Source organism: Varanus komodoensis, unplaced genomic scaffold, assembly GCF_004798865.1.
Source record: "Varanus komodoensis strain SLA01 unplaced genomic scaffold, ASM479886v1 scaffold6_2, whole genome shotgun sequence".
NCBI classification, from domain to species: Eukaryota; Metazoa; Chordata; class Lepidosauria; order Squamata; family Varanidae; genus Varanus; species Varanus komodoensis.
The window spans coordinates 8,220,492-8,244,792 of record NW_025336346.1 but is presented as its reverse complement, the minus strand read 5'-3'; the positions used below and the strand labels follow the sequence as shown (position 1 = coordinate 8,244,792).

Here is a 24,301-nt window from a genome sequence, read left to right as displayed (position 1 = left end):
ATTGATGATAAGAGTTCTCTAATGGAGATTTCTATAGGTCAGGGGCTCCTATGGAATTGTAGAGTTGGAAGGGACCAGAAGGCTCAGTGCAGGAAACTGAATTGGCATCCCTCCCAATTGGCTGTTGATCATAGAATCATTGCTTTTTATGTGGGTTGGGTTCAGTTGTTGTTGTTAGTTGTGAAGTCATGTCTGACCCATCGCGACCCCATGGACAACATTCCTCCAGGCCTTCCTGTCCTCCACCATCCCCCGGAGTCCACTCAAGCTCGCACCAACTGCTTCAGTGACTCCATCCAGCCACCTCATCCTCTGCCGTCCCCTCCTGCCATCTATTGTTCCCAGCATTAGGCTCTTCTCCAGGGAGTCCCTCCTTCTCCTTAGGTGGCCAAAGTATTTGAGTTTCATCTTCAGTATCTGGCCTTCTAAAGAGCATTCAGGGTTCATCTCCTCTAGGACTGACTGGTTTGATCGCCTTGCAGTCCAAGTGACTCGCAGGAGTCTTCTCCAGCACCACAATTCAAAGGCCTCAATTCTTCGGCGCTCAGCCTTCCTTATGGTCCGGCCTTTACAGCCATACATTGCAACTGGGAAAACCATAGCCTTGACTATATGCACTTTTGTTGGCAGGGTGATGTCTCTGCTTTTTAGTATGCTACAATATGTGGACCGAGAACTACCAGAAGTACAGGCAGGATTTAAAAAAATCTGTCACTACCTCCATTTCTTCCCCATCTGTTTACCAGGAAGTGAGAGGACCAGATGCCATGATCTTAGTTTTCTTAAAGTTGAGTTTCAAGCTAACTTTTGCACTCTCCTTCTTCACCCGCATCAAGAGGCTCTTTAGTTCCTCTTCACTTTCTGCCATGAGAGTGGTATCATCTGCATATCTGAGGTTGTTGATATTTCTCCCAGCAATCTTAATTCCAACTTGTGATTCATCTAGCCCTACCTTTCTCATGATGTGCTCTGCATATAAGTTAAATAGACAGGGCGACAGTATACAGCCTTGCCGAACTCCTTCCTCAATTTTGAACCACTCAGTGGTTCCGTGTCCAGTTCTCACTGTTGCTTCTTGACCTGCATATACATAGGTTTCTCAAGAGACAAATAAGATGGTCTGGTACTCCCATCTCTTTAAGAACTTGCCACAGTTTGTTGTGAGCCACACAATCAAAGGTTTTAGCATAGTCAATGAAGCAGAAGTAGATGTTTTTCTGGAACTCCCTAGCTTTCTCCATGATCCAGGGTATGTTGGCAATTTGATCTCTAGTTCCTCTCCCTCTTCGAAACCCTGCCTGTACTTCTGGTAGTTCTCGGTCCACATACTGCTGGAGCCTAGTTTGTAGGATTTTGAGCATAACTTTGCTAGCATGTGAAATGAGTGCAATTATGCGGTAGTTTGAACATTCTTTGGCATTGCCCTTCTTTGGAATTGGAATGTAAACTGACCTTTTCCAATCCTGTGGCCACTGTTGAGTTTTCCAAATTTGCTGGCATATTGAGTGTAGCACTTTTCCTGCATCGTTTTTTAGGATTTTGAATAGCTCAGCTGGAATACTGTCACCTCCACTGGCTTTGTTGTTGCTCAGACTTTCTAAGGCCCATTTGACTTCACATTCCAGGATGTCTGGCTCGAGGTCAGTGACCACCCCATCTTAGTTATCAGGGATGTTAAGCTATTTTTTGTATAGTGCTTCTATGTAATCTTGCCACCTCTTCTTAATCTCTTCTGCCTCTGTTAGGTCCCTGCCATTTTGGTCCTTTAACATGCCCATCTTTGCATGAAATGTTCCCTTCATATCTCCAATTTTCTTGAAGAGATCTCTGGTCCTCCCTATTCTATTGTTTTCTTCTATTTCTTTGTACTGTTCATTTAAGAAGGCATTCTTATCTCTTCTAGCTATTCTCTGGAATTCTGCATTCAACTGAGTGTATCTTTCTCTTTCCCCCTTGCCTTTCGCTTCCCTTCTTTTTTCAGCTATTTGTAAAGCTTCCTCAGACAGCCATTTTGCTTTCTTGCATTTCTTTTTCTTTGGGATGGCTTTAGTTGCTACCTCTTGTACAATGTTGTGAACCTCCGTCCATAGTTCTTCAGGCACTCTGTCTATCAGATCTAATTCCTTAAATCTATTTGTCACCTCTACTGTATATTCATCACTACATCTTAATTTATGATTTGCTTTTCTAGGACTGAAATTTCTGACCAAAAAAAGTACAACATCCTTGCCTTGGGCCTGCATTCTGAATTTGGGGAGGATTTATATAAAATGTTGTACTTTTTATTTTGTTTTGTTTTATTCTGCTTTAAGGTGGTATGCAAGAGTGGTAACCCTAACATTCCCTGTGCTGCCCCAGCTATATATGTTAAATACTAGAACATTACAAAAGCATTTAGAATTGAGGGGAGGGGGAGGGCAGGTGAAAAAAGAGGCATATGAACAATCCATACACTGAGAAAAGAAACCATGGTTTATTCGATCATGTGCCAGACAAATACTGAGCAGTGCAACAAACCATGGGTTAAATTTACCATGTGTTTGTTTTATGTGTGAACCAGGTCATACTTTCTTTCATCCTAAGCCTTTGCTCTATCTGCAATTCTTATTTTCTTCTCATATATTTTTACACTAATTTTTGGCCAATGGACATACATAGCTAAGATACTGAGTATTTGTCTTACAGGGCTATGGTAAGAATTGGAACAATCGGAACATTAGCAATGTATTTTATAGACACATAGGTGATGAATACTTCGTCAGCTGTACTGTCTTGATTTCTCTTAAGCTGTTCAGAAGAAATTGCATTTTTTCTTGTAGAAGAAATTAAGAGAAGGTGTTAATACATTAATGCCTTGCTGAGTTAAGTTTCATCATTTGTATTTTCTCAAAGGTTGGACAGAAAATCTAGTGTCTTTATGGTTTTAGGGCAGTTTCTATGATAATATTTTGGAAAGAATCAAATTCCAAAAGTTTGAAAAACTGAAAAGTTGATTCAGAGGGAAGCTCTGTATTCTTTAGGAATGTGTTAAAATATGGATGTTTTTGAAGGCTACTTCAGAACTGTATATCATTACAATTGTTAATTTCCCCCACCCCTAATGAAATGGGTTGGTTTGGAAGCTTTTGATAAAAGTAAAATGTTGTTTCAGTTACGCAAGGATTTTACTGGGAAAATATCATAAGTGGTGCCAACAAAGAACACAATGGGAATAACAGTGTGTTCATGTCCTGCCTGCAAAAATACAGCTGTTTCCTAAATAGACTTGAAATTGTAACTTGAGCTTTTGCTTGGCTTGCTCACTACAAGGTTTTTGTTTTGTCTTGTTTTTTTACAGTATGTATGACCAATTGCCCTACACTGATTGTCATGGTTGGCCTCCCAGCTAGAGGAAAGACGTACATCTCTAAGAAATTGACACGCTACTTAAATTGGATTGGAGTGCCTACAAAAGGTGACTACTTTTCCTTAGCATAAAATATTTGGGGAAGTGGTGGGGGTGTTAAAATGATTGCCTAATATTATTATTGATTATGTATATGGTGCCATCTGTTGAATATGGTGCTGTACAGAGGACCATGTACAGTTCCCTGCTGTGAGAAGCTTACATTCTAAAATCTGACACACGAGAAAAGAAAAGAGAGAGGGCAGCAAGGAGGAGTCAGAGCATATGGGGAGGGAAGATGAAATTGGTTTTGTTACGAAGGCTTAGTTACAAGGTGAGTTACAGTAGGACATTGAAAGATGTGGGCCTTACGGAATAGGTGCTTCTGGGGAGGAAATATAAAGGGATGAGAATGTGGTGTCATGCCAGTGTTTCGTTGCAGTACATTCAGGGACAATTCTGTAATGACCTGGACTGGACCTCATGAGAAAGCATGATTTCTCATGTTGGGGAATAGCTGCAGAAAGTTCTGGCCTTGCATTCATTCCCCCCCTGCCCCAGTGTGGCTGTGGGAAAGAGATTGGCAGCATTTTAGATTAACTGCAGCTTGTTTTTTCCTCCAGCTCACAGCTGTGGTTAATCTTAACTACTTTTTTGTTTAAGCAAGCCAACCCAGAGAGCTCCAGCTATTGAGTGATGATAGAGAAATAAAACAAATGATACCTACAATAATAACATCAGACCATGAATTTGCATAATCTAGCTGAAATTTTTACAACAGTCCTGGAAGTCAATAGTGGTATTCCCATATTGCACAAGGGGGAACTGAGGAAGAGCGACAGTGACTTGCTAGAGGCAACTTAGGGTAGAATCCAGTATGACGCAGCCACTGAGAGAAATTATGCCTTTGTTGCACTATTTCCCCTAGTAAGTTCATGGAAGAGGTGATACTCAAGCCAGGAACTTTTGGCAGTCCTATCTATTAGTCACTATGCTGCACCTTAGTGGCAGAGATGAGAGTGCATCTGTAAATTGTAGGTAAATTTACATCTGTAAATTGTAGGGAAAAGTAGATGACTTTAAGGGCAAGCAGTGATCAAACTCAGCTTGATTAACTTCCTTGATATCCCACACAGAATTTAATGTTGGTCAATATCGGCGAGATTTGGTAAAAACGTACAAGTCCTTTGAATTCTTCCTGCCAGACAATGCGGAAGGCCAGAAAATTCGAAAGTAAGTTTGTAGTAGGTCTTATTTCTTCTGCTTCATAGTGTTATTTTGATTTATAAGAGTGTTCGACTTTCTCAGCTCTAGAGGTGGCTGTTACCAACTATCATTTGATCAAGGAAAGGGAAAGTAAGAAGACTGATTCAAGAAGAAATACGGAACTGCCACTGAGAACTGTATTATTGTGACCCTGTTTCAAGGAGAAATAATACAGATTATAATCTTATTTATTTATATCATATAATCATGAAATAGTAGAGTTTTCAGGGGCCAAGAAGGCCATTGAATCCAACCCCCTGCCATTGCAGGACAGCAAGTTATACCATCCCACTCAGATGGCTATCCAGTTTCTTTTTGAATGCCTCTAGTGTGGGAGACCCCACCTCCTCTCTAGGCAGTTGGTTCCACTGTTGTATTGGTCTTACAATGAGGAGGCTTTTCCTGATGTCCAGCCTGAATCTGGGTTGTCGCAACTTGAATTGATTATTCCATGTCCTACACTCCGGCATCAGTGAGAAGAGATCTTGACCTTCCTCTTTGTGACAGCCTTTGAGGTACTTAATAGAGTGATATCATGTTCCCTCTGGGTCTTCTCATGCCTGAACATACCTAAAGACATTTTTTCTAAACCCTGGATCATTTTTGTTGCCTTCTTCTGGATCCTTTCTAATTTTTCTGCATCTTTCTTAAATCTTGGTGCCCAGAACTGGACACAGTATTCCAGATTAGGTCTGAATAGTGAAGAGTATAGGGGAACTACTACTTCTCAAGATTTGGAAGTGCTATTTCTATTAATGCATCCCAAAATAACATTTGCGCTTTTTGCAGCAGCATCACATTATTGGTTCATGTTTAGCCTGTTGTTCACAATAATTCCCGAGATCTTGTTCAGTTCTGTTGAGCCCTGTATTCCCCATCTTGTATCAATGCATTTGGTTTCCTTTTCCTAGGTGGAGGACTTGGCATTTGTCCCTATTGAATCTCATTCTGTTGCTTTCAGTCCAGCCTCCAAGTTTATCAAGATTACTCTCGATCTTTGTTCTATCTTCTAGGGTGTTCACTATTCCACCCAGTTTTGTATCATCTGCAGATCTGATCATTGTTCCTTGTACTTCCTCATCTAGGACATTAATAAAGATGTTGAAGAGCACTGGGCCCTGGACTGAACAGTGTGGCACCCCACTATTTACCTGTCTCCATTTTGAGAAGGTGTCATTGATGAGCACTCTGTGTGTCTGATTTATCAGCCAATTTTGAATCCACCTAATAGTTCTTCTGTCTAGTCCACTCTTTTTGCAAATTTGCCTATCAGGATGTTGTCTGGAGCACTATGCTGAAAGCTTTGCTAAGGTTGAGGTAGTTGTTTCCACAGTGTATCTGCAGTCCATTGGGAGATTAACCAGTCAAAAATGGTACTCGAGGTAGCTAACAATAATAGTTTAGCAAAATCTTAACATGTAACTAAAATTGGTACATAAAATACAGCAATAAAAGAAAGCTGTAATAAATAGCCTGCTATGGCAGGGAATTTGTGAGTTTAGGGGCATATGTTGCAAAGGTCCTCTTGTAGCCCACCAAAATTGTCTCTGAAAGCAATGGAACTGCAATATGGGCCTTTCTCAAAGGTTTTAAACCTGAGCTGGCTCGTATTGAAAAAGGCAGGCTTTCAGAAGCAGTACTTGGAATTATTCCGAGAAGCAGACGGGCACGCAAGGCAGTTGTTTTAACAATGGAGGTGTGTGCTTCCTGGAACCAGCCCTGGTCAATGGTCTAGCCACAGCATTCTGAACCAGGCACGCTTTCAATGGTAGCTTTGAAAGGTAGCCCAACATAGAGCCTATTATGGTAGTGTAAACGTGACGTAGTCCTAGCATACATGACTGTGATCAGATCAGACATTGCTAGGAGCAAGTGCAGTTGGTGCACTAACCTCAGGTGTGCAAACACACTTGTTGCAGCTGCTGACTTCTACATCTTGCTGACTTCTGGGCATCCAGATGTAGGGATGAATCCAGGAGCACATGACCTGTAGGCAAGATGCAATCTGATTATGTCACGAAGAGGTATTTATGACTACCCTTATTTACTTGGCCAAACCTGCTACACCCACTGCTTGCTTTTCTAAGCTGGAAAGGGCAAGGATCTAGCACAGATGTGGTAGGCCTCACCTCTCTCCTGATCTTGTCTACCTCTTCTAGCTGTACAGATTGAAAAATATCTGTTACAGCTGTATAAGCAGAGACCAAAGCTACAACTGGAACTGCATCGTCACCTAAGGCAACCAAGTTGGCATAGGTAGAGTTGATTTCTCCAGCAAAGTGTTCCCCAAATTGGTTACACTGAATTGAGCAATTCACATTTTCTTCTTATAAATCAGAATGTAATAGGTCTCTGAACAGCTCCCAAAGTTCCATTGATCAACTTTGTGCAGAGGTAATAGTGACAGAGAAGAACGGGATTATTTTAGCTATCATTGCCTCCGTGGAGTAGATCTCAGATGGCCTTTGTTAGGTTTGACTCATTCCAGTTCTTCTCTAGCATCACTCTGGTAGTCGCTCGACTACATGCCCAGCTTCATGGAAAACCAGGGAGCTTCTTTGGCTCTACCCAATGGGAAGGGACACTTAGGAGAAATTGTGTCAACTACCCAGGCCACTTCTTTGTTCCAGAGATCAACCAGGGCTTTGACAGAATCACCTGCCCAAGTGAAATGTAAATGTCCAAGAGGTGGCAGAAGACCATTTGGATCCATCAGTGTTTTGAGGCAGACCATCTTCAGACCCTTCCTCCTGCAGAATTAGGGATTCCATGACAATGGCGCTATATTATTATTATTATTATTATTATTATTATTATTATTATTATTATTACATTTCTATGCCGCCCCTTGCCGAAACCTCGGGGCGGCTTACAACATGATAAAATACATTGAAATACAATAGTACATAATAAATTACCATTAAATATAACAATACAAAAAATACATTGATTTACAAATACAAAATTAAAATTACCAGTATAAAATAAAAATATAGGAGGAGAAAGAGAAGGAAGAAGAAGTTGCCCAGGCCAGATCATATGTTTTAACAATTGAAATGATGTTTAAATAAAAGGCATAGCTCATTTTATTCAGGCAAACCTGCATTGAGTAAGTCTATCGGTGCCATTTTTCCAACAGCATTTGCTCACTTCATGTCTCTGTGTCACATTTTGGTAATCAGTCAGCAACCATCAACATGGAGACAAGACCCACCACCAGTAAAAAGATTACTAGTTTCTGAAGGCTCAGATGGTGGTTATCATTTTTTTTAACTATTAAGTATATTAATAAAGGTATGTACTTTTTTGGCATAATACTGTTACTACACTTAATAGTGTAAACAGAACTTTATATGCACTGGCAAACAAAACAAAAAAAATGCATGACTTGCTTTATTGTGATAAGCAATTTATTGTGGTGGTCCGGAATGGAAACACAGTAACTCCAAGATAAGCCTGTATAGAAATTCTCCCCACCCTCGAATTCCTATCACCCCACCTAACTGAGAAAGCTACATCTAAAGTCTGCCAAATGATTGAGGCTAGGTACCCAGTGAGACAGACCCATGGTTGCCACGAAGGCCGTTAAGTCCTGAATCGCTCCCGATTAGGCTGCTTCAGGATGAATGTTCAAGTCCTCCAGCACAACTCAGTTTGGTACTGGTATCTTTCTGCTATTTTACACATTTCTGCATGTGTAAAGTGTGTGCCTTGGATGTCTTTGTAAAACAGATTAATTTTTGACATTTATTTTCTGCTTTTAAGCACCCTAGGAACAAAGTAAGTCCTGTGTGTCTATTAATTGATGTACTGTTTGCAGAGTATAATTGTTACGTTGTTTCTTCTCTTTTTGAGACAATGTGCCTTAGCAGCACTGAATGATGTTCGGCGGTATCTTTGCGAGGAAAACGGGCATGTCGCGGTAAGTGTTTCTTTCCCCTATTGCTAAAGAAATGAATCCTAAATAATTCACTGATTGTACAGTTGGTTAGAGGCCCTTGTGTAATCTGGGCTCTAAATCTTGATTTGATAGTGGACTCCCAGCAGTTCACTTTCAGCATTATTATTACAAACCAGCATAACAACACAGCTGAGGGTGTATGAAAAAAAATGTGCCAGTATCAGAAAACATGATTTCTTGAATTCAGTATTTTCTGTGACTGGCTGCCATATTTGTGTCTTCAAGTTTGTAAGACATTTTCCTTTCAGCAGCTACTGACATCTCCTCCCTAAATAAAGTAACAATTTTGTACTGCTTGCTTTACTAATTTGCTTTGTAAGCTACTAACAGAAGGCGAATTCCCTAGAAAGGGGAATCAAACTGTGTAATATACAGATCAACTAAAGGTGCAATATTGTTCAAACTAGCAATTCAGTAGCAGGCATGTCTTAGAGCAGAGGAAAAGAGGAAAGAAACAAATTTTTGGGTGGGTCAGCCAAAAACTTTTGGAGGTATTTCTTATTTGAAATATCTTCTCAGCTGTCATCACTGTATGTCCTCAACAGCATTTGAAATATTTTTATCTTTCTCTTCATAAGCTTTCTTTAAAATTTCCATGAGGAAAGCACATCGTTGTGGGGATGATAGAGAGGGTGTGCAGTGTCTTTAGGAACAGAAATAAATGATAAGCTTACTGATATGACAGCCAAACAACCTTGTTCACGTTGTTGGTCTTTAGCTGATAAACTTCATGCAGCTGTTGCTGGTGGCTGTTTTCTAAACTAATCTTTCAAGTTGCTTGAGTAGGCTTCAGGGTAAGAGAGCTGTTCTTCTCCTTTCCTTTGTGGTTTATGGAGGGGCAAGGATGGACACAGGCAGAAATGTGTGTGGAGGGCAGCATCACACTGAGAAAGCAGATCATTTCCTACATATGCCGTACTTACCATTGTTTGTGTCCAGTCCACTGGACTCATAGCATTTTTTCAGAAATTTAGATCCAGTCTTCTCATGTTACGAATCAAATTTTAATCAGGAGCATCTTCAGTGGGTTTGACTCTCTAGTTCAAAATCCATCCATGGGAAAGATGTTAATTAGCTAATGTTTGCAGAACACCGAGAATAGTTTGTTCAATTTTTCCAGCAGAAACTTAATGATACCATTTAGTCATTTTCTTTTTTGTAAAAGTGTGGCCTTTGTGGAATGATTTTTCTATCTGTTCTGTGTATTTGTTACACAGTGTTAAAAACAAAATTAAAAAAGATAAGAGAAAATGTAGTGCCTTTGTTCTTTAGTTGAACTTTCCTGGTTATTTTCGGACGGGAACTTCTCGTGCCTTCTCAGTACATGTGCTCACCGCTCTGTTTTGCTTTCTTGCTTTTAAGGCTTGCACAGTCCCCGCTCCAAACTTGGAGCGAGTTCCTGAGGTTGAAGTTTAGTCCCTGAACTTGTAGTGCCCTCCCCAACCCTTGCTTTCTGTATTTGTCTTTATGACCGAATATCTAATTTTCAGTTGGGCATGAATCATGCGGCTAGTGGTTTGCGGGTTGATTGGGACAGGGTGAAAGGCATTTGGTTTCCTTCGTTTTTTAATGTTTGATATAGGAACAGAGTAGAGTGCCGTGCTGTGATAAGCGGTCATGTAGGGTCACGTGTAGCAACAGACCATGAGTTACATGATCCAGTGTCTGTTACACGCATGTAGGAGAGGGGAGGCCAGCTGTTCGCAGCAAGCGGGTTACTTCTGCTTTTAATCAACAAGCTATGAGCTTTGTAGGTTGTTGAGCATGACATGTGAACCTGGAGTGCTGGGTAGCTTAGGGGCAGGGTTGACCACTGGGTTGGTGGTCACTTAAGCAACCAGGGCATTCTGGATTCACAGTTCATGCTCAACCACCAACAAATGGACCAATGGTAGGTGCTGCATATGGCTTATTTAATTAGTTGTGGTACTAATTAATTTGGTTAATTAAATACAACGCAAACTAATTGTATGGTTACCACTTATTGTTACCACTTACCACAAACAGTTCAAGTCAGAGAAGGCCTGGGTGAACAAGTGTGTTTTCAGGACACATTTGAAGTATATTACATTTAACCGGTAGCCTTTCATTATGCATGAACCAGGCCAATGCTTTCATCCTGTCTGTTGTTTTGTTTGCGAGAATACTTTTAAATGTTGTGTGTGTAGAGTAAGCCCTGACAATTAAAGGGGAATTAAATTTCTTTTAAAGAAAGGATTAAGCTTCCAGTACCAACTTTATTTCCATGAACGCCTCTGGATTCCGCATAGCCCAAGAGGCATTCTTAGAAAAGAAAAATGGCAGAAAGTTGATTTGTCCTCTAAAACAGTATGACTTGTTTATTTTTGCCTTAGGTTTTTGATGCAACAAACACTACAAGGGAACGTAGAGAAACCATTTATACATTTGGGGAGGAAAATGGCTATAAGGTGAGTTAATAGCAAAGATAGCAGAATGTCACAGTAGTGCCTGTGCTGTTCTTTGAGCAGTGAGTGTTTTTCATGGGGTGCTTATCAGTAGCATCCTGTGGAAAAAGTATTTTCTCCATTAAATCATGCTGATTGCATCTCATACTGCGAAGTTAATCAGTAGCCCTGCTTGCTGATTTGGCTTAAATGTAACCATTAGCAGTAACTGCTGTTGTCACTGGATATGAGAGATGATTTTGTTTGGTCTAGGATTTCTGACACCTTTCTAGGTATTATGTGATAGATCACTAACTGTTACATCAAATTGCCTTGCTAATGCACTTTTCCTGTAACTGAAGGGGGCAGGGGGTTGGAGGAGATCTTCTTTTTCTTGCATCCCCCAAAAGTCATCTTGTATCGAACTCAACCTTAAATGCATCTCTGTTTATTCATAGTTCTGTGATACAGCCATTGGAAAAACCTTATTAATACTTTAATTACTGGTAGGTGTAGTCAGTTTATACTCCTTATAAACTAATTTTCCACTGTTTGTGCCTGTGTCCCTGCTTCAGCACAGCACTGCATGGGGAACAGATGGAGTGGCAGCATGCTCTGCTTCCACATGTCTGAGGGCAAATTGTATATTTTTATCACTTCCGGGAGGCTCCCAGCCTTTCCCCAACCTTCACCGTGCCGTTTGACATTGGATGACTTGCCTTCTTCAGTGGTAACTTTTCATTAAAGTTGTGCTCTCTGGAAGAGCATGGAATTAGCTGAGAAATACATGCTAGTTGCTCTCTGAAGGGAATGTTGAAGACCTGGCAAAAGAAATGTTTGATGCTCAGACAAACCTTGCAACAATAAATGTGCAACCGGCTAGACAAGGCTTTTGTGCCATATTGCTTCTGACCCTTCTTTTTTCTTTCTCCATACCTCTGATTCCTGTTTGGTGCAAAGACCTTTTTCGTGGAGTCAGTATGTGTTGATCCAGAGGTCATTGCTGCAAATATTGTTGTGAGTAGCAACTTCTGTTTTAAAGGGAGCGGGGAAAGTTTGTGCTCTCAGGGTCCTTTCCAAGTCCACTCATGGGATGCAGTTGTTTCCCTCCCCTGTGTTCTTATCTAATGCAATATTTTTGGTGGTGCCAGGAAGACTTAAGGAGTGCACATTTTTGATGTAATTTATTGCTGACATCTGCAAATAGAGGAGCACAGTCCCCAGAGCATTCTGCATTTCATTTCCTGCTTTTCTTTGCTAGGTCTTGTACATTGTAAGGCTTTGCTAGAAGTGTTTTGGACTAAAATCTGGCATTGTCTTGCTTCAATTTCCTCATGCCTATTGCCTCATTCTACCTCATTTTTAACTACTATTCTTCATTTTGGCTAATTTCACAAACATCATCCAATTATCCATGATCATACAGCTGGCATTCAATCGCAATTTCAGTTTCATGTGTCCTTTTGTGATGTTGTACCTCTGTGTCATTCCCAGATCATTGCACCTTGTTAGCCAAAGTTAAAACACTGGCTCTTGAATGACCTTTTTTCATAAAGTAAATATTGTTGATTAAGCCTGTGCTCCATTTCTATGTAGATCTCCTAGTGGTTTCTCATCCAGGTCTTTAATCAGGTCAGCACCTCCTTAGCTTCAGCTTCCAGAGCATTAACTGAGCTGCTGATGATTACATTGTAAGAGCCCTCTCCTCTTCTTTAAAACAAGTAAGCAAGCAAGCACACACACATGTATACCGGAAGGAGCTGGGCTGTACAGGTCCATAATAGAGTTTGTAAATTCCATAGCAGAAGCCTAGGAAAATGCCTTATACCAGATCAGTCCATTTGTTATTTAGCACCTTGTTCTCCCTGCATACTGCTAGCTTTTTTCCAGGAGTTTCTGATGGAAGTCTTTCCTAGCACTTCCTGGAGATGCCAGGGATTGAACCTGAGATGTGTGTTTACAAAGGATCTCCTCCTCCTCTTAAGCCTATGGTCCCTCTCCAAGAAAGAAAGAACAACCTAATAGCCTAGTTTTAAGAAAAATGCAAGAGAAGTGCATGAAGATTATTTCTTGGTCACCAAGGCACAAAATTGAAAGGAAATAAAATGTGAGAAAAGGCTGGCATAAGCACAATGGATCCGAATGCATACGAAATGCATAGGAAAAAGAATATCCTATCAAGTGTAACAAAAAGCAGGGTTCTCTGAGGATAACAGTTTATCAGCCACATCATCCTTCCTGTAGCTACTTTTAACTTGTCAATTTTTGCAGCATTGGTTCCTCAATTACTTTTTTTTGTTGGGATCCACAGAGAGTATTTTCAGTTCTTTTTCCGTGAAGATGACTATTTGATACCTTTTTTTTCAATATTAACAGTTACACTGACTATCTCATATCTCTCATTGTATGGAGGAATGTTGACTTTTTTTTAAAGCATTCTTGTTTCTTTTTTTCTTCCTTGATTAGCAAGTGAAATTGGGCAGTCCTGATTATGTGGACTGTGGTAGTGATGAGGCTACCGAAGACTTCATGAAAAGGATTGAGTGTTACAAGAATACATACGAAACACTAGATGAAAATCTTGACAAGTAAGTGACCAAACAAGTCTTGATGTTGCTTATCGTGTTTGCTTTCACAATCTTACATTCATCCATGATATTGTGCCCTTCTTCTTACTTGAGTCTTGATCAACTTATGTCTGGCTGAGAAACACTACTTTAGATTGCAGGTAAGTAGTGTGCATTTGGTTTAATTCTTTTCCATATAATATAATTCCATGTGCATGAAGACATTTTAAATATCAGGAGGAAAAGTTCTGCTCTAGCTTTCTCCCTGTCATGCTGATACGGGAACTCTTACTTACAGTCTTGAAATGATACAGCCCGGGTATAAAAGTGCCATCTTTTAGGCCCATGTCACCGCATGGTAACAGCAGCCTTGCAGTTATCAACATTTACTTGGCTGCTTTCCCATATATTCCTCAGTGAACCATTCTGTGACACTTTTCCCTGAAAAGATAGGTGAGGAAAACAACAGCAAACCAATTTCGTTCCAGTCTGCATAAACTTCCTAATCTGGTTACCTATAGGCATTTCTTACTCACCACAGGCAACCAGGCAGGTTGCTAAGTACAAGTGTCATTATCTGTGATCTGTAGTTTTTACACAACATTCTCCAGGTGTGTATCTGAGTAGGAGGAAGAAGTGTGAATTTTATTATGTAGAACTAGGACTGATATTTTGCAATATCAATTGCATGCTAACAAGACATACTTGAAAAAGGATAGCAAATATGAACTCTAAAACTTCAGCAGAATGAGCCCTAATGAATGATTCATCAAAAGTAGCTTTTGGAGAAAAACAGTATCTGTGTTCAGAGGTGAGAATTTTCAGTTAGTCCTGATTTACACATGCAAATCTAGAAACACTGGCCTTTGGCCAGGCTGGTTTCCTTTAATGTACACTTCACTTCTAGGAAGAAAGAAATTGTTACCTGTGCATGAGATTTGGTTGACATATGCTTTGACAGTGGTTCTTTCGTGGGATATAATATGGAACATTTGGAACAGTATCTTCTCAATTCATTATCTGGAGTCCTACCTATGCGTTATACTTAGATGGGGGAAACTCATTCCAGGTCCCTGTGGGCAAGAAATGAAGCTGCAGACTAAGTATTATCATTTTGCAAGTAGTTTCTCTCTCTCATTATAACAGGGATCTTTCTTACATTAAAATCATGGATGTTGGAAGGAGTTATCTTGTGAACCGAGTAATGGACCATATCCAGAGCCGGATTGTTTACTACCTCATGAATATCCATGTGACTCCTCGCTCTATCTACCTCTGTCGACATGGTGAAAGTGAGCTAAATCTAAAGGGAAGAATAGGAGGAGATACTGGATTGTCTCATAGAGGGAAAGAGGTATATGTTGTGATAATGTGGCTAACAGTAGTTTTTTTGTTGTATTCAATCACTATGCATCCAGACTTAATTTTAAAATTTAAACTTACCATTTTAAGCGTGTATCTGCCTTGCTTTAAGCTTTCCGAGGCTGAAGATCAAGGCAGAGGCTTGGCTCCAGCAAACTGGGAGGAGGTTTGGACAATGGGACTTTCCAGCTTCCCCCTTTTGCTGCAGCCGCTTTTCTGTCCCCTTTGCAAAGTCACTAGTGAGGGTCAGGGGACATTCAGGAATGGCGTGAAATGTGACAGGAGGCTGTGGTAAGAAGGGGGATTGGATTAGATCGGGGGACCCCACTTTCAAGAGAGGAAGTGACTTGTGCTTGGACAGTCCCCCTGTGCCATTCAAGCCAGAGGATAGTCTTGCTTGAGTAAATGATCGTCGCATGTAAGAATCCTACTTTGTGTCTCTGACATCAAGTGCCAATAGAATTGTTGCATTGAAGGCTGACGCAGGTCCTTTTGAAAGACAGCGTTGTTTCACAGTTAGAAGCTTAGGACCTCCCGGCATCTGACTTGAGTGGAGTATGTCAGCTGTGATTACTTCCTGTAACATCTTTTAATTAAATGTGCTTTCCAGTTTGCCAAGAGCTTGGCGCATTTCATTAATGAGCAGAACATCAAAGATCTGAAAGTGTGGACGAGCCAAATGAAAAGGACCATTCAGACTGCAGAGGCCTTGGGAGTGCCTTATGAGCAGTGGAAAGTTTTGAATGAAATTGATGCGGTAAGATGCTCTCATTGTGGGCTTTTTGGGGGGAATGAGATGGATTCCATGAGGCAATATTGGGCCTGCTGGAGGTGTGGGGCCTATTAAGATGCTAAGGCTGCAGGGCTTATTTTTAAAAAACTCCTCAGCTTGAATGGCAGATAACGACACTCATGCATCGACAGACCCTCTTGTGTAATGCTGTAAAGGATCTGGCACGTGATTTGCTGGCACTTAGTCTGTGAAATAAGTGGTGGCTTGAGTTTCTACAAAGTTTGACCAACCCTGCAAGCCGCAAACAACATCTTGCAAACACAGCAGGGTAGGAGAGCTCCTAGTTCCTCTCTCTTCTTTTCAGCTTCTTCAAAGGTTTACAACATGGGCAGTCGCAGCCCACAGGCTTCCTCCTCCCCACCACAGTTAATGTCAGTGCATATTAAACCAGGGAGGTTAGTTCTCACCAATAGTTTGATTTTTTTTTTTAAGAAACCCAGAAATAGACTTTGAGATTGATGTCAGCTCTGACCGAGCAGATCAAGTTCTGCAGCAGGGTGAAGCAAAGCATTGGGGGTAGTGCCTCTCGGTGTTCAATCCGTGTACAAGCAGAGTGTCCTCAGAGCGGCAGAGAGTTGCATGCCTGAGGCCATCTGGTGAGTTCATGGCCAAGATGAATTGGAAACTTGACGCGCAATTTCTCACAGCAGTTCTGCTTTCTTGCTTCTGCAGGGAGTCTGTGAAGAAATGACATATGAAGAAATTCAGGAAAATTATCCATTGGAATTTGCTTTGAGAGACCAGGACAAATATCGGTACAGATATCCTAAAGGGGAGGTATGTTACGCTCTTTTTCTTCCTAGTAAGCTAAGGATACACAAACCTTGGTCTTCCAGTAGGGTGCTGGAAGCCATGGTAGAATAAAATACTTTTAAGGCAAAGTGAGTGTGATGGCTGTTCTCACTAGTTACTTACACTGTATTGGGAAACACACCAGAATCTGTGTTCTTATTCTCCTCTGTGATAGCACTAAAATATATATCAGATTCTCATTTGTTTAGAAAAGTATTACATCATAGCAAGACCGATGTCATGGTTGTTGCCAACACAGGCACAATTCAAATTCTAGGCAAGGTGGAGATATTTTGCCACTTCTGCAGGCGTTGGAAAACATGTCCAAATAGCTTTGCACTTTCTTGAACACACGGCGGGAGAGCGGTGCTGAGCACGTTCTTCTGTGCCCCAGTATCCCTCCTTGACAGGCTCCTCTTTGGACCTCCATGAAGGTCTGAAAGGGGAACCAGCACACGTCTGGCTGGACACCCACAGCCTGTGAGGAATAATTTGTGAAGAGGGTTCAGAGGAAGGCACATGGCTGAAGCTGTTAGGGGCTGGTCAGCCTGGCGTTTCACATGCTGTCTTCAGAAGTCAAGCCTCAGGAGAAAGCATTGCTCAGAGCAGCTGTCAGTGCTAGCGGAACATCAGCTGGGAGCACCACCTACCCCAAGCCAACCGTGTGCTCACAATGCCCAGAATAGGGCTGGAATACAGATGGCCATTATTTATTGTTTGTCCAAGCGGCCGTGTTGTAATGGGTGTTCAGTGATACGGAAAGCTTTCTAGAGCTGCTTGCTGTCCTTCCATTTAGAAGATGAATTGGTGCCCTTCTGTGTTTGCTTTCTCGAAAGCTAGACCTTGCTTGATCACGAAGGCTGAGGCTGCTCTGGCTGTGCACTGCCCATGAGCTCCTCACAGTTGTGGAGATGTGTCTTTTGCCAGAGCTGCAAGACTCCTGGTCCCCTGGACTGCCTCTGTACCTCCCAAGAGCCCGAGTTCTTTGGGCACTTGACATAGGTGCACTGCTGACCTGCCTACACCTTCCAATCACAATCCGCCCGCCTGCTAAATTCCATCTTTGTGAATGAACATTAAAAGACTGTAAGCTAAAGAATGATTACCTAAGGGTGCATTTCTGTGGAAAGTTTCCAGCTTCCTCAAAAGATCGCTAATAGAGCTTGCCTAATTATAGATGGGAAGTACCCAAAGTGCTTTGACTGTTGAGCAGTATAAACAAATAGATGATTCCACGAAGAATATAAATCGTATAAATTGCCACAGTGTTTGCTAAGCTTTAGAAAAAGATGGTCAGAAAACTCTGAATGGTACAGTACATGAACTCTAAAAGCACATCAGAAAAAGCTGTGACTAATCAGCCCATTATCTTCTGCATCCCTAAGTTGAATATATGGATTAACTTTGATAATGTATAGATATCTCTGTGTGTGTGTATGTGGATGGGAGGAAAGGGGGTACGTGCAGCATTCACAAGAGTGTTCTGTGTGCATCTTCTCATATTCATGGCCAGATCTTTCCTACAGTCTCCATTAATTTTCCATTCACCACTTCACTTGGGTTGTGAGTACAGCAGTCTGTTAAGGGTTAAGAAACCAGTACAGATTGGGTTTTCTGGCTAGCTGGGGCATGCTGGGAGTTGTGGAACTTTTTCATGTCTAAACTTACATAGGATTGGGCCTCAAAAGGTTTATGGTACCCAAGCTGGACACTGCTCTGCCTGCTGGTTAGGAACGTACAGGAAAATTGCAGTATTGGATGTAGTCTTTCCAGATATGACTTCTTCCTGTGAAATATGAGAGAGAAATGGGGAAATATTGCAGAGATAAAAGGGAGAGTGGGAAGGTCAAGGCAAACTAATAAAGAGCAGAGAGAGAGAGAGTTTAATCTGCCTGAAGGTGAATTGCAGAGTATTGAGGAAAACCATGTGCTAGGAGACTGAAATGGGAAAGGAACCAAAGTACCTTTTGCTTCCCCATGTAACAGTGTGATACTGCTCCTCACAGTTTTTTGCTTGATTCAGACAGAATAAACTGATCTACCTTCTGAAATGTACTTATTTGTTTAGAACTCTTACAAGCTGCTGAAAAGTGGAAAGATGGCTTGCAATAAGAATAGTGTATCAATGGAAGGGCTGCTTCACCTTTAGCAGCTTATGTGTCAAGCAGCAACTCTACCAGTGCAACTTTGGTACTCTTTGCATCTGTGAGCTGGGTAAAAGTTCATTCAGATTTCCATTTCTGGCACAGTGGCTTAACTTTAACCTTCAAAGGCATAGAGGCCTGCCAAGAAAAAAATGCTGGCGACCATGCACTGGGAAAAAACAACTTCCTTTAGCAAACACACAGTGCCTTCTTATCAGAGAATCTTCTCCTTGCATAAATGCACTGGACTGAATGCTTCAAGCATCTGTTAATTTAACTAATTTCCTGCAACTGTGTTTTTCTCCCCATAACATGGCAGCATAGCATTTATCCTGTATATACAGTCACAATTGTTTAACAGTTTGCCATTTCAAAATACAATATCCAAACAAATGGGTAAAACTGCAGTTTTATGTTTTTGGTGCTAGTGAGCTTCAATCTTAATCAAAGATTACCTGCCTATATTGATTATACGAGCTAGAATTGTACAGGTCTCTTGATGGGTTGCTCAGTTACGTGTTTCCTGGACCACCATATTTTTAATGTTATCAATAAATTAAGCTTTATTTTGAGTCAGCGTGTTAAAAATATGCTTTTGAGTCATGAACAGCTATACTGTTCTGGAAACTCACTTTTTTTGTCAATTCTCCCCTGCTCCAGTCCTATGAAGATCTTGTTCAGCGGTTGGAGCCAGTAATTATGGAGCTGGAAAGGCAGGAAAATGTGCTTGTAATCTGTCATCAAGCTGTCATGCGCTGCCTGCTTGCTTACTTTCTGGATAAGCCTGCAGGTAGGTAGGTCCCTTTTGCCTGCAAATGCTCATGGAGAATTTTCAGCTTGGTCTGTCAGCAGCAAGTTTGATATGGATTTTCTAATGGTGCTCTTATCTGTCGAATTTGCCCATCAAAAATGTGCATGCAAATGGGTGTTCTTGACACATCATGGCTCAAGTCGCCTCTGGCTTCAGGTGAAGCCATTCCATAAGTCAAGGGTGGGAAAATTTAGGAGCTGGGAGCCAAATGGGCTCTGGGCAAGCACAGTGGGGGCAATTGTGTGTGTGGAGGGGGGAGGTGCCAATGGGACCGTCCAGGCTAAATCCTCCCTCTCTCACTTTCACCTGTGTGCACTTGCATGCAGACCATGCGATGCTCCTTCTCCATCCTGACCCCTGCCCCATGCTGCAGCCCTCCTCCTTTTGAAGGGATCATAATGTTGGGAATGGGAGGTTGGTCCCTCACTCTGTAGCAGATCCCTCCAAATCAAAATGCCCCCCATGCTGCAGTTAGGCTTCAGAATGGGCTTTTACAAAAAGGCTTGTGGCGCTGTATTGCTTTGAATGGAGAGAACTGCAGTATTGGCTTGGAATTGTGATTGGCAAGAAAGATTTTCATCTGGAACAGAATCTGGTGGGCTGGATGGGCCCCCGTAGCCCTCTTTGGGCTATTGCTTGCCCCTTTCCTGCTACAGGTGGCACACAGACCGCTTTTGCTTTGCTTTGCTTTTCTGGAGCATTAGGGTTTTCTTTTCCTCTTTGGAACACCTGAACCTTAAAGAGAATTTGGGGAAGCCATTCTCTGGATTCTTCTGCCAGCTGAGGTCAGGGGAGTGGAGAATACACTTTCTTCCTGGAGGTTCTGTCAACATCTTTGTGCTTTGCACACACAGTTTTGGGCATGTAGACATGTTCTTTTATTCAGGCCTTTTATTCTAGGCATTGCAATGTGCTGCTGCTTCCAAGTGGACAAAATTTTGAATAGAGCTGGAGCTGCAGCTGCAGTGATGTTGCTTTTTTTGCCTTTTTTTTTCGCATAAACCATTGAAGATTGAGGTTTGGTACAAATCTGCCAGATAATAAATAAGTAGAATAATTCACCAATTCTTGTCAAAAGAGATGCCTTTATCTAATTTACACAGAAAGTGCTTTGGGAAAACGGCAACTGTTTTGTTTTTTCTTTTTAGAACAACTGCCTTATCTTAAGTGCCCGCTGCATACTGTCTTAAAGCTAACCCCAGTGGCTTACGGTAAGCAATGCAAAACCTAGCTTCAGAATTTACCTTGTACTCAAATGGAGCATAAATTTTATGAAAAATGGAACATTTATAGGAGGCAGGCTGCTGGTTGTATTCTGATGTTAATTAATCGTATGCAAAAAAGAATTATTGGCTGTTTACAAAGAAAACAAATTCAGCAAAATGTTTTATGGTGATTTATACCACAGTCCTCCCTACCCATGTCTGCTTTGAAGTAAGTTCCATTGAATTTAGAGAGCCAGCATCATGTAGTGGTTGAGAGTGCAGGACTGGGACTCGAGTGATCTGGGTTCGAGTTCCCGCTTAGCCATGGAACTCATTGGGTGACTTTGGGTCTGTCACAGACTCACAGCGCAACCTACCTCACAGGGTTGTTGTTGTGGGGATAAGATTGCGAGCAAGAGGAGGAGGGAGGAGAATGATGTAAGCCACTTTTAAGTTCTTTAAAAAGAAAAAAGGCAGAATCAAAATCAAATACATAAATGAATTTAGTAGAGCTTATTCCCAGGTAAAGGTGTTTTGGTTAGGCATATATGGAAGGAATGTTCCTTCAGCTAACCTGGAAATGATGTGTTGCAGAGTGTTCTTATTCAATGCTGCAGCCAGCCATGCTGCCCTTCAGGTCGCTCCATTCTGTCTCATCCCCACTTTCAGTTTTCCATTCCTCCTGTAACAAATCAGTGTTCTGTTCCTACTGAGCATGCAAGGCCTCATTGGGCCAGCTTGGGGTTCTACTCATTCCGATTTTCATCATCGTTATCAGATGATGATGATGATGATGGTGTAGTCCTGCATACCTTAGGGTTTCCCCAACCCTTTGGATGCTTTCTTCTACTGTGTGGATGGTGCTCTTTTGCCAGTCTGAGGTTCCACATTCAGAACAACGAATTGGCTCTTGGTGTACAACACCATGTTGTGTTGGTCCAGTAACACCATGACATGCTCTTGGCAGCTGAAAACTTTACCATGTGTCTTGTTTTTAATCTGTTTGTTGCTTTTAGTTTCCTTTCTGTCCTCTGTAGATTACTCAAAACTTCTGACACAGAATAAACTTGATAGAGAACCGTAACCAAAACTTTAATCCAGCATTTTTACACACTAGCTAATTCAGAAAGAAGGCAATCTTACCATTGGCTGTGTTGTTTTATTTAGTTATGCTTCTAAACAAAGAGAAGTGTGTAGTGACATCTAGTGTCCAAAATGTATCATGAGTTGCAAATACACTTGATAGGTCCAAGATGGATTTATGTAAGGCAGGCGGGATCTATTTAGGGATGGTTTTACAGGAACCTTAAGGAACAGCTCTAAAGTCTGATGTGTACAGTGGCCCAGGGCAGAGTTAAAAAACATGGCACTCCTGAGCACATGGCTCAGACCAAAAATTGGTTTGCAGTATCACATAATTCATTTAGTGGGCATATATATTTCATTTTGAAATTGGCATGTTTACATAGGAAACCATATGTCTTGAAAAGCTCTGTGTTTAATAGTATGCCTAATAAGTTCCTTATTTTCATATCAAACAAACTCAGACTGTTGAGGTTTGCCTCCACTGAAACTGACCACAGACGTTCACACTAGCAACTCGGTGAACTTTAAAGTGACAACAGGGCTGTCGAGGAGATCCCAGAGGCGGCAGGTGGTGGTGATGGGGGTGGGGGTGCTTCCTGCCTGCTCCTGAACTGCTGAATGTGAGATGTCAGAAAAGTCCTGAATGTGCACATAATGAGTTAAGGGCCCTGCCAGGGTCATCTGTACATTTCCCCATCACTCTGAGGGAATATCCAAAGCACTAAAGTTATGGAAAGATGAGTCACTCTGACTTTGTGCCTCTGGACACCTGTGCTTGTAGCCATGAAGGAAATGACACTGGAAAAGCTGGTGTGAAGAGGCTGCCGGTGCAGTTTGTTCGTTAGCCCTTTGCCAACGTATCTCCAGTATTAATTTGAATTACAGGCAAGAAGTTACCATTCTAAATAAACTTCAGGGATGTGAGCAGGAGAGGTTTAAAAAAACAAAGCAAAACCATTGCAGTGGCTCTTTCTGTTTCTGCCTCTAGGTTGCAAGGTGGAGTCCATATTTCTGAATGTCGAGGCTGTAAATACGCACAGAGACAAGCCCCAGGTATGTCTCCTCGCCCGGCTGGACTTGGAGCTCTACAGAAAGGTCTCTTCCGGGGCAGGGGTGGATCCAAGGGGAGGAGCTGCCCATGGGGAACGGGTTGTTCACTCTTCCTCCTTGCAGTGCTTCTCTCCTTCAGGCCGCCCATTCCTCCAGCTGTTTTTGGTTTATTGATACTTTGAAAAGGGTACTGGAGGAATGCTATAAACATATAGATGCGGTGTCTGGTTTGGCTCTAGAGTAAAGCCCACTCTGGGCATTAGTTAACTGCTGATACCCAAACTGCCCTGGGGAGCCTCTTTAGGGGTTAGCTCTGTGTGTGTGAAGCAGAGCTCATGTGGTCTGGGCCAGTGTGTGTTTTTTATCCTCTGTGATCTTGAAATCCATGCCTTGTTCTTCATCTCAGACAAAAGCCCATGATTGTTTTCTCTGGAATGCTTAAAGTTGGTGCAAACCTTGCCTGACAGACATTGCCTGGAAGGGAGCCTGCCTGGCTTGCCAATGGAGCACCCAGAGTGGGTCTTGTATACTGCAGTCACACGTCTGCAAAGCCCCACAGTTTGGCTAAGAACAGCTCCAATGCATGCCATGGTGGGAGTGGCAGTGTGGGACAAACCATGGGTATTGGCGTCCCAGATAATAGAAACCTGATGGACATGCTTGTTTGAGTGGGCTATAAATGCCAGTGATGTGGGAATGCAGCATTTCCCACGCTTTGACTTGAAGCACTTCTTGTGCTTCGGGCTAATCATGGACTCTCAGCCTGACCTACTTCACAGGGTTGTTATTGTGAGGACCGAATGCTGAGAAGGACGATCTTGTGAGCTTCCTTGGATTCCTTGCTGTGGGAAGAAAGATGGGATATAAATAATGTAGCAGTAGTAGTAGTAGTAGTAGTAGTAGTATATAATGTAGCAGTAGTAGTAGTAGTAGTAGTAATAATAATAATAATAATAATAATAATAATACATGCCATCTATGCATGTTTAGGCAGAAAAATCCCAGTTGTAGGCTGGCTGAGGTTGTAGAACATTTATCTGTTTACATGTGCACTTAATAAATAATTTGGTGAGCACTGGTAAAAGTGGTACAGTACATGGTTAGTTTCAGTGGCCTGGACTACACGCACTATCTTGGGTAAATTATAGTATTTTTTTATAAAGGATACAGTATGCTTTTAGAGTCTGACAAGTGTTTTGTACAACAAAGGGAGATTTATTTTCTGGTAGTTCTGTTGTCTTTCTGTAAGAATACGTGTGTTCTTTGGACCTTTCCCTTATTTTTAGTCAAAATCATTACCCCTTTCGAACTGCATGGTGGCATCTTAATTTGGCGTGTGGTGTCTCAGTGGATTTAGCTGTGAAGTGAGGCTCTTTGATAGCTGGTGTGCTTTTCTCGGCTGCAACCATGGTGAACTATGTGTAACTCTTGGGAGGGGTGGTTTTGTGTTCAGGGAAAATGATGCTGCTAGCAG

At 41.7% G+C, this 24,301-nt stretch overlaps 1 protein-coding gene across 5 annotated transcripts in view; it reads left to right on the top strand.

Annotated features, from left to right (window-relative positions):
* Positions 1-24,301, top strand: part of PFKFB4 (6-phosphofructo-2-kinase/fructose-2,6-biphosphatase 4) — a 78,061-nt gene that overhangs the window by 42,926 nt on the left and 10,834 nt on the right. For 4 of the 5 annotated variants that reach the window (XM_044451122.1, XM_044451121.1, XM_044451120.1 and 1 more), the window contains exons 2-13: positions 3,338-3,454; positions 4,522-4,618; positions 8,507-8,573; positions 10,967-11,041; positions 11,978-12,034; positions 13,484-13,605; positions 14,731-14,938; positions 15,557-15,703; positions 16,412-16,516; positions 19,336-19,465; positions 20,635-20,697; positions 22,766-22,830. In XM_044451122.1, coding sequence (XP_044307057.1) covers positions 3,338-3,454; positions 4,522-4,618; positions 8,507-8,573; positions 10,967-11,041; positions 11,978-12,034; positions 13,484-13,605; positions 14,731-14,938; positions 15,557-15,703; positions 16,412-16,516; positions 19,336-19,465; positions 20,635-20,697; positions 22,766-22,830 — 1,253 coding nt within the window. Of the gene's footprint in view, positions 1-3,337; positions 3,455-4,521; positions 4,619-8,506; positions 8,574-10,966; positions 11,042-11,074; positions 11,524-11,977; positions 12,035-13,483; positions 13,606-14,730; positions 14,939-15,556; positions 15,704-16,411; positions 16,517-19,335; positions 19,466-20,634; positions 20,698-22,765; positions 22,831-24,301 lie in introns of those variants that run through there. The other variant, XM_044451124.1, reaches the window with a different exon arrangement.